This window comes from Otolemur garnettii, unplaced genomic scaffold, assembly GCF_000181295.1.
Source record: "Otolemur garnettii isolate 467f Iridium unplaced genomic scaffold, OtoGar3 scaffold00144, whole genome shotgun sequence".
NCBI classification, from domain to species: Eukaryota; Metazoa; Chordata; class Mammalia; order Primates; family Galagidae; genus Otolemur; species Otolemur garnettii.
Window position 1 is genome coordinate 2408948 of NW_003852539.1, and position 9909 is coordinate 2418856.

The 9909-nt window shown below is 50.1% G+C and overlaps 1 protein-coding gene across 1 annotated transcript in view; it reads left to right on the forward strand.

Annotated features, from left to right (window-relative positions):
- Positions 1 to 3497: 3497 nt before the first annotated feature.
- RIMS3 (regulating synaptic membrane exocytosis 3) overlaps positions 3498 to 9909 on the forward strand; it is a 14417-nt gene continuing 8005 nt past the window's right edge. The window contains exons 1-2 of the mRNA XM_003798974.3: positions 3498 to 3717; positions 9050 to 9191. Of these exons, the coding sequence (XP_003799022.1) occupies positions 3498 to 3717; positions 9050 to 9191 (362 nt within the window). The remainder of the gene's footprint in view (positions 3718 to 9049; positions 9192 to 9909) is intronic.

Consider the following 9909-nt stretch of genomic DNA (forward strand, 5'->3'; position numbering starts at 1 on the left):
ACTTTGTGACCCTCAGTAGAGTACTGTGGAATCATAGCTCACAGCAACCTCCACCAACCCCTGGGTCCTTGGGTTTAAGTGATTCTCTAGCCTCAGGCTCCCAAGTAGCCAGGATTACAGGTGCCTGCCAGAATTTTTGGTAGAGATGGGGTCTCACTCTGGCTCATGCTGGTCTCGAACCTCTGAGCTCAGGGCAATCCACCCGCCTCAGCCTCCCAAGGTGCTAGGATAACAAGCGTGAGCCACCACGCCCAGCCAGAGACTCAGTTTTCTTATCTGCAATATGGAGATAACTACAGAAATACTATAAAGACTTACCCTGTGGGCAGAGCCACAGTCTCAGATAAGTGCTCTTCCATCCTCTACCAAAAGATGGTGCAGTTACCCCAAAAACCCACACCAACTGGCACTAGAATTGGAAACTAAAGAGAAGAGATGGTCACAGGCCAAAGTCCAGGGGGACTTTCCATTAGCTACAAGGTTGATGGGAGATGAGAAATACAATCTGAGACTCTGCACACATCACAGGGTGAGTGAGAAGGGCCTAGACAGCCACTAAGAAGGCAGAACAAGGCTTTGACTCATCCCCTCTGTCAGCCCCACTTCACCAGGCAGGCAGGAGCCATGATGACCAGGAGACCAGGTGACCAAGCTCAGTTGTCTGGGGATTGTCTTCCTTATCCACCAGAGTGGTGCCAATCCGCTGCCACCTCTGTTCTCCCTCCTCTTTCTATGCATTTTTGAAAAGTTGGACTGCCTCAGGGTTTTGGCACAGGAAAAGCACTGCAGGCCAGGACAGAGCCGGGAAGGTGTGGGTGCACAGCAAGTTGGGGAGGCTGGCTCTCCTGAATTCTGCCCAAGCAGAAGAGACTGACTGCAGCGATGAACTTGGCAGCCCAGTTATGGAGGCTGCAGATCCTGCCTCTGTTCAAAGCAGAGCCGTTGATGCCCGCCGCCTCCCCTTCCCCAGAGTGATTCTCAGAGCCCTCTGTCCTTCTCTCCCCCAGAACTTACCATAATCATCATTAAATATTTAGTTATATAATTAGTTTTTTACCGTCTCTCTCCCTCCTGGACTGGAGGCTTTGGGAGGGCAGGACCAAGTTGGACAAGCTCACTGCTGTATCCTCTGCACTCAACATCGGCCTGGGAATGTTAGGGGCTCAAATATTTGTTGAATGCAGCTAATAGGAAGTGTAAATTTCTGAGTTTTTTTTTTTTTAAGACGGAGTCTTACTCTGTCACCCTGAGTAGGCTGCCATGGCATTATCATAGCTCACAGCAACCTCAGACTTCTGGGTTCCAGTGAGCCTCTTGCCTTAGCCTCCCAAATAGCTGGAATTACAGGTGCCTGCCACAATGCCCAGCTAGTTTTTCTATTTTTAATAAAGACGGGATATTGCTCTTACTCAGGCTGGTCTCAAACTTCTGAGCTCAGAAAGTCTGCATTTGTAAAGGAATTTGGTAATATATTCTAAGAATCAATAAAAACATTTATGCCTTTGGCATTAGGTAGGATGATTTGGGGTATAATAGAGAACTCTGATCTAAACTGCTTAAGCAATGGAAAATACATTATCTCACATAACTGGTAGGCCAGGTATGGCCTGAGGGCCTTTCTGTCTGTGTGCCAGGCTGCCTTCAGCAACATTGGCTTCATCTTAGGGTTGGGGCTTTGGGGTAAAGGGGCAGAAGGAGAGAGAGACAGAGATAGGAAGAGGGCCTCCCACCTCTCTCATAATCATAAAATCCAAATCTTCCTATCCTTGGACACATAAGAGTTGCCAAGGTGAATAGCATTCTCGAATTGCCTTAAACTAATAAGAAACTGCCTCTAAAACAAAGGGTGGGTGGTATCTGCATGCTGTCAGGAAGCAGAAGGGGGAACGGATGTTGGGGAAGCTGCCAGCAATATCTGCACCCTCTGACCCAGTCACTCCATTTCTAGGAATAGACCCTAAGGAAATAAGCAGACAAAAGCAGTGTAGAAAGGGATTTATTGCAGTGTTTATTTAAAAGAGTGGAAAGAGAGGGGGAAGAGAAACGTGGGCCTGATCTCAGAAGTAACTGTCCTGAGATATTTAAGTCAGTTGTGATGCAATATTGCGGTGGCACTGAAACACCCATACAAACTGTTAATGATGTTGGGAAATGCTTATGATGTGTCAAATGAAAACTATCAGGATATAAAATTGTATTTGCAGTATCAGTTCAAGTATTTTTATTATTTTTTAAAATTTTGCTTTCAGTTTCAGCTGGCTTTCACTCATCTTAGTTTGAAGTTTTTTAATTTTTTTAATTTTTTTTCTTTCTTCCTTTACTGATTTTCTTGCCCTTTGCCTCCCAAGTAGCTGGGACTACAGGCGCTTGCCACAACGCCTGGCTTTTTTTTTTTTTTTTTGGTAGGGACAGGGTCTCACTCTGGCTCACTCTGGCTCATGCTGGTCTCGAACCTCTGAGCTCAGGCAATCCACCTGCCTAGGCCTCCCACAGTGCTAGGACTACAGGCATGAGCCACCGCGCCCGGCCCAATTATTTTTAAAAATGCATAGGAAGGAGCGGCACCTGTGGCTCAGTGGGCAGGGCACCAGCCCCATATACTGAGGTTGGTAGGTTCAAATGTGGCCCCAGCCAAATTGCAACAAAAAAATTGCTGGGCGTTGTGGCAGGTGCCTGTAGTCCCAGCTACTCGGGAGGCTGAGGCAAGAGAATCACCTAAGCCCAGGAGTTGGAGGTTGCTGTGAGCTGGGTGATGCCTCGGCACTCTACCAAGGGTGATAAAGTGAGACTCCGTCTCTACCAAAAAAAAAAAATGCATAGGAAGGAGACTTTAAAGCATAAAATAAAAACAGGTAAAATGCTTTATAGTGGCTGCCCCTCAGTGGGGCAGTGAAGGGTGACTTTTGTACTTTTCTTACCACCCCTTTCATGCGGGAGGACCCAACCAGAGTCTGCACAGGCTAGCCGGTTTTGTTCTCTCTGTTCTTGTATGTCATGAAAATAACACTCACTAGTACTTACCGGATATTTACTCTGTGTCTGACACTGCTCTAGGCACTTTATGCACTATCTAATCTAATTCTTACCAGAGTCCTATGAGGTGAGTGCTTTTATTTCTTGTTTTGCTGATGTGTTCACTGAAACTCTAAGACGTTTGTTCACAAGGTCACACAGCTAGTGTGGAGAGGCCTTTGGAATTTAAGCCTGGGCCATCTGATTCCACAGCCTTGGTCCTCACCACCAAACCAGGTCACCTGCAAGGTTATTCACAGCCTTGTGCAAATAAGGATAGTCTTATTTATTGAGCCGAACTTCCTGCATGTCCTGTGCATTTGTTTGTTTTATTTAAACTTTACAACATCAGGCTGAATGACTTACCTAGGATCACACAGCTAGGAAATGGTGTATCTGTGGTAGAGTCTCCCAGGTCTGATGTGAAATCCTTGTGTCTCCTACCTGCCCTTAGAGTTGCCTGAGGTCCTGACACCCCCAGGACCATGTTTAACGGGGAGCCAGGTCCAGCCTCATCTGGGGCCTCCAGGAATGTGGTGGTGCGGAGCTCCAGCATTAGCGGTGAAATCTGCGGATCCCAGCCAGCTGGGGGTGGGACTGGGACCTCCACTGCCAAGAAGAGGCGCAGCAGCCTGGGTGCCAAGATGGTGGCCATCGTGGGCCTGACTCAGTGGAGCAAAAGCACACTCCAGCTGCCTCAGCCTGGTGAGAGGGCATGGGATGCTGGGGGTGGGGTGTGGGCACCACCCAGGGACTGTCCTTGTGTGTCTGTACTCCACACTCACAGACCCACAATGATAGCATTTCCTGTGGACCAGCTGCTGTTCTAGGTCAAGTATGTATTGACCCATCTAATCCTTGTGTAGATCTTTGAGGCAGGTACTGAATGAAGCACAGAGAAGGAAAGTCAGTCGCCCCAAACTACACAGCTCGTAGATGGTGGAGGCTGGATTCAAACCCTAGCAGATGGGCTTCCCAGTTCATCCTCTTAACTTTTACACTCCATTGCCTCCACACACAGACTTATTCATTAGTCAGTAATTATTTATGAAACAGGCTTATGTTCCTGGCACTGTGCTAAATGACAGCAGAATTTTACAGACTCACACATCCACAAAATTCAGTCTCACCTATAATCTCGAGTCTCCTAAATACAAATAGCCAGACAAATGGAGTTACCAAGCCACAAGAGAGACAAACGTAGAAATACGTGGCTTGTGCCTTCATATTAATAGAGGGTTCAGTCGCTCAAGTAAGCCACCCATAATTTTCAGGAAAGCACAATACAGTCATTTGCTTTGTACATGATCACAAATAAAACCAGTCATGCAAATCAGATGAACACCGTCCTCTGAGTACAGGCACACAGCCCCAGGTCACAAACACATCACATGTATACAGGCGTACCTCACAAAACCACATTCACATACTTCTTCACGGCTACAGCCTGATCAGTGTGGCACGCGTTCTCAGACATGGGAATTCCAGTTATGTTCAGAGGGTGGGTGACCACCTGTGACATAGCCACACGTAGACCCCACATCACAGAGGAGCCAGCCCTCCCCACCAAGACCTCCTCACTTTGTGGCATCAACCCAGACACCAGCTGGGTTTGTTTTAAAATCTCTTCCTGCTTATTTTGTTCAGAGTAACAACTTCCCTAGAAACCTTCAAACAGGCAGCTGTATGGAGTGGTGAGGGGGTGGGGCGCTGGGGGATCCAAGGAGAATGCTCATCAAGACTCTCAGTGGAGGCTGAGGGTGGGGGACTTCTCCAAGCCTTAAAATAGATCGTTACAAAGCCCTCAACAGGAGCATGTAGGCTGGTCTTTTCCAGCAGTCAAGTTGTGATATCATTTCTGTCACAAAGAAAGGCTAGATGGGGAAGAGGTCACCAGTGTCCTAGGGTGGGCATCACCAGTGTCCTAGGGTGGGTGTGGCCTCTGTGAACATGCAGTTTAGGCTGGGAGTCAGAGAGTCAGGGACTTGGGGATCCTGGAGTTGGGTTCGGACAGGGAGGGCTGGGATAGGACCAAGGGTGGGATCAGAGATAGGGATTAAGATTAGGAGATTGAGGAAGTGTTGGACCCCAGAAATGTGGCTCTAAGAGATTAAGCCCAGTAATCCATGTAGTTCAGCTTCAGCACCAAAGCCTTCTTTGTGCCCAAAGTGATTTGGAAGGGCAGCCTTCCAAGGCCAAAGCAGGGGCTTAAGTCATGAGGAGACATTCTGGTGATCTGCCATGACTTTAGTCAGCAGGTAGGGATTAGGGCAGACCTAGAGATTTTTCACCTTGACAAGAGAAGAATGATGATCAGGCTTCTGGATCCTGGTCTCCACGGTCCATAACGGCACAGCCAAAGGCCTGGTGCCAGGAGCCAGGGGAATTGTCCAGATGCTCCTCTAACTGAAGGTCTCTGTGAATCATCTAATTGCTAAATGTCAGAGCAGGAAGGGTCCCTTGAGATCCTCTAGTCCGATGTACTCATTTTATTGACGAGGCATCCAAAGCCCAGAGAGAAAGCATGTTCCCGGAGAATGACCTCAAGTTCTCTCTTGAGCCACACCCTGTCATTTACTGGTTGGGTGACTCGGGCAAGTGACTTCACCTCTCTGAGCCTGCCTCTTTGTTTGCAGAGTGAGGACAATAAGACATGCCTTGCAGAATTGTCCAGGGTTAAAAAAGATTGGGTGTGCAGAGGCACCAGCCTCGTGCCTGGCACGTAGTAGAAAGTCAGTGAAGTGTCGATGCTGTTACTATTACCCACGGTCACACAGGAGAGCCAGAATGGAGTGAGTTCTCTGTCTGTACACCCCTCCCCTTCCCTGTAGCACACTCCTCTCCAACTATAATTCCTTCTCCCTGTTTTTATTTTTCTCTCCCAGGCCTTGAGGATGCCAGTGTCCAACTTGGAGCCCCCTCCTGGGTGGGCTAGTCTGGTGCCAAAGGGATATATAGGGTGGACTCACCGTGGGCACTGGCCCTTAAAGGTGTTCTGGGAAGGACCCTAGAAGGATATCCCTTCCTCCCCGCAGGAGCTGGCAGTTCCCTGCAGAGCTGGGCTGTGTGAAGTACGGAGGAAATCCTCTTCTGGGCCCAGCTTTTGGGGCTCTGGTTTATCCTTTCCAAGGACCTCCTTCCTCCTAGTTTATCTGTACCCTGAATTGGCTAGGTCCCTGCTCTTCCTTCTTTGTTTCAGAGCCTCTGCCCTGTATCAGGGTCCCTGTTATCTAACCTGGACTGTCGCACCAACTTCCTCTCTAGTTCCTGTGCCTCTTGCCTGCTCCCTTCTAATTTATTACTCATGTTTCCCTGGAGAAGACTTAAAAAACTCACCCTGACACTTGTGAGGGCCAGCCCTGGTTCTGTAAGTTGCTATGGAACCTTGGGAAAGTCACTTTCCCACTGGGCCTCAGTTTCCTGTTCCATAAAATAGAGCTAAAAATGCTCGTTCCCAGCTTCCTTCTAGATTTAACATTCTCTAAATTGTGGGAGCAGTGATGAGGGTGAGGTAAGAGCTTTGGGGCCTAGGAAACAGGTGGGTTCTGGCCTGGCATTTAGGCTGGGTCCATCCACTAACCACTAGCCATTCTGGGCTGTCTCTGCCGCTGCCCAAACAGAGCTCATCTTTTCAGTACCAGGGACAGCAGCTCTTCCCTTCTGGGCCCTGGGTCAGGTCGGGTGAAGCCAGGTCAGGTGAGGAGATAGTTCCAGGACATTCCAGAAGGTGCCATGGAGAGTGCTGCTGCAGGCTTTGACTGCCCCTCCCTGTGTGGGACAGATGGGATGGTTCTTAGAGTCTTTCAGTCTCTGGGGTCCTCAGAATTATTGCAAGCAACTGGGTCTTGTTCTTTAGAGAGACAGACTACAGAAAGTTATTCCCCAGACCAATAGGGGTTGATGCTAGACACATTTGAAGCCATTAGAGGGATTTGCTCTGAGACTGCAGGACCTTTCCCTTCCCCCTGTAGACATGGAACTTACTCTGCTAAATCACATCTCAAATATATGAGGGACTGGATGGGGAGTGAGAAGTAGCATGACGGTAGCCTGGGAGTCTGTAAGCCTGGGGTCAAGTCCCAGCTGTCTGGGTGCCTGGACTCCAAGCTCCCCATCTGTGAAATGGCAGGGGTGGGGGTGAGAGTGACTCTCCCACTCAGCAGCTTACATAGGGTCGGGAAAATTTTATCTTAAGATATCTTTGCTATCTCATCTAAGAAGGCAAATTTGCTCCCAAATGGGTCAAAGCTTCTGGAAGCTCTAAAAGAGAATGGTCGGGGTTGAGAAGTGGTGAGGCTCTGGCTGAGGATATGTGTTGGGAGTGGAGATCTGAGGGGAGTGACTTGCAGTGCCCACAGCCCATCTGTGTTCTGTGTTAGGCAGGACATGGCAGTTAGGAGCCAAGGACAGGGAGAGTCCCCCCACACCCACCATTTTACCCCAGCCTCTGTGTGTGTGGTGGGTCACACACCATTTGTGGGTTCACATGATGGGTTGAACTCCAGGGGTCGTGGTGTGAAGATCACATGTTCCTGGCCTGAATGTGTGCCCTGGAGCATGTCACGTGTCCATGTGACTAAGACCTGCTAGGACCAATTGTGACGGTGTGACTGTTGTACAGACATACACATGATCTTAGAAATTAGATTACCATGTTCACAGATGTGATTTTTGACACCTGTGTATGTCTACTTTGCCTGTCTGTGTGAAAGAAATACGTATGAGCTGATGTGACTGTGTACGTGTGTGAGACAGACGGACAGATGTACTGGGAGTCGCATTGCCTCCTGGATGTGCTAGCATATTCCAGTATCCCAGAAACTGGGAAAACTTCAGAGAAGACCTTCCTCCTCACCCCCAACCATCCCATCCACTGGTGACGCTGGCCCTCTCAGTCTGCCCTCCCCCTGGGGACTTCCTAGAAGAAAGGCCAAAGCAGCAGTAAGAAAACCCTCTTCTTCCCAGGCTGGGGTCTCAAACAGCCCCCCTGACTCACTTTTGGATGTGATAGGAGAGAAAACAGCTGGGGTAACCGGCTTCCCCCTCTGCCCTACTTTCAGGGTCTGTGCTGCCCGTCCCACCCCTGGCCTCTCCCGGTCCCCACAGGCAGCTCCACTCCTCATCTGCTTGGCCTCTAACCAGCAACAGCAAATGGCTCCTTTGGTATGGCCCCTATCCGAGCACCCGGCAGCTAAGCTTCACTGGGGAAGTCCCTGTAAATCCTCAACCTCTTCCTCCCCAAGCCTCCGCCCCCAGGAGGAGAGAGCATCTAGAGGGACCACACTGCAATGCTGAGGAGTTGCCATGGAAACCCAGGCAGGCTGGCGCGCTGCAGGGAAAGAGAAAGTGCCCCATGTTCCCGACAAGGCTGGGGAGGGGCTGGAAGATGGGGGGAGAGCTTCTGAAGAGGAGCCAGGGCGGGTGGGGGCTCTCACTGACCTCACAGAGGCAGGTGTTCCTCTGCAGACCTTTCTCTCAAAGCCGGGGTCAGTGGGGGTCAGCCGAGCAGCTTCTCTTCTGACCTCTGCTGCTCCGCTCAATCCCTCTCCATGTTCAGCCCCACCTTGAGAAGGTGAGTTTGTTTGAGAGTGTCCAGGCTTCACACAGGCAGTTTATAGGGCCTCTGAAGATATCAGAGAGGTGAGATGTGGCCTCTGGGTGTGAGAGGGTCCATGAGGCTGCCAGAGAGAAGGGGAAAGTCAGCTGGGAATCCCAGAGACAAACTTGCCAGAAGAGAGAGGGGCGAGGAGCACTTGAGCTTTGGGGTAAGAGCAGAAATAAGGTGGGACGGTGGATATCAGGGAGCCTGGCAAGGATGAGGATGAGATCCCAGTGCCACTGTCCTCACTCTGCCTCCAGCCATCGTTTTGGTCTGCTTCATGACACTGCCCTGAGCAGGGCCAGGTGTCAGACTGCAGTCCAGCTCTGAGGTCAGCTCAGCCATGTGCCCATCAGAGGCCTTCGGCAGGGCTTATGGAGAAGCCTCATCTGTCATCTGACCTTGTTCCCTCTTTGTGCTTGGGGCGAGGGAGTGCAGAAGGGGCCACCAAGAAGCTGCGCAGCAACATCCGGCGGAGCACGGAGACGGGCATTGCTGTGGAGATGCGGAGTCGGGTCACGCGCCAGGGCAGCCGGGAGTCCACCGACGGGAGCACCAACAGCAACAGCTCTGACGGCACGTGCGTGCAGCCCGGGCAGGGCGGGAAAGTCTTCCCTTTTGGTTTCCAGCTGAGATGTCTGAGTTCTTTCAGTCTCTGTCTCCCTCCATCCCCATCCCCTAGACAGTCAGTGTCTGGGCCCCAGGCCTTCAGTCACCCCTGTGAGAATACCCCAGAGACCCAGAACAGTTAATTCCCCTGTATGTTTCAGGAAGGGACCCTGCCTCCTACCTCCCACCACCTACATACTGCCCTGCTTTGGAGGAGAGTGTGATCCTAAATTCCTTTTAAATCTAAAACCCTCATTGTGGCTTAGATGAGTGGAGTTCTCACAAGGAGCCTTCCTTGGAGCTTAGGGAAAGAGTTTGGACTAAATCAGTGTTTTAGAAACTGTGGAAGGTGACTCATAGGCAGGAAGTAAAATCGGTTTAGTGGGTCAAAACCAGCATTAGAAAAGAAAACTCAGGTATATCCTACAAAGTAAGGACAAATTGCCTTGTGATCTTTGTTTCAGTTTTTAAAACATAGATATACATTGGAAGGCCTAGTCATGATGTTAAATCTTTTTTCTTACCTGTGGGTTGCAGTCAAAAATTTGAAAGTCAGGGCAGTGCCTGTGGCACAGTGAGTAGGACGCCAGTCCCATATACTGAGGGTGGTGGGTTCAAACCCAGCCCCGGCCAAACTGCAACAAAAAAAATAGCCAGGTGTTGTGGCGGGCGCCTATAGTCCCAGCTAC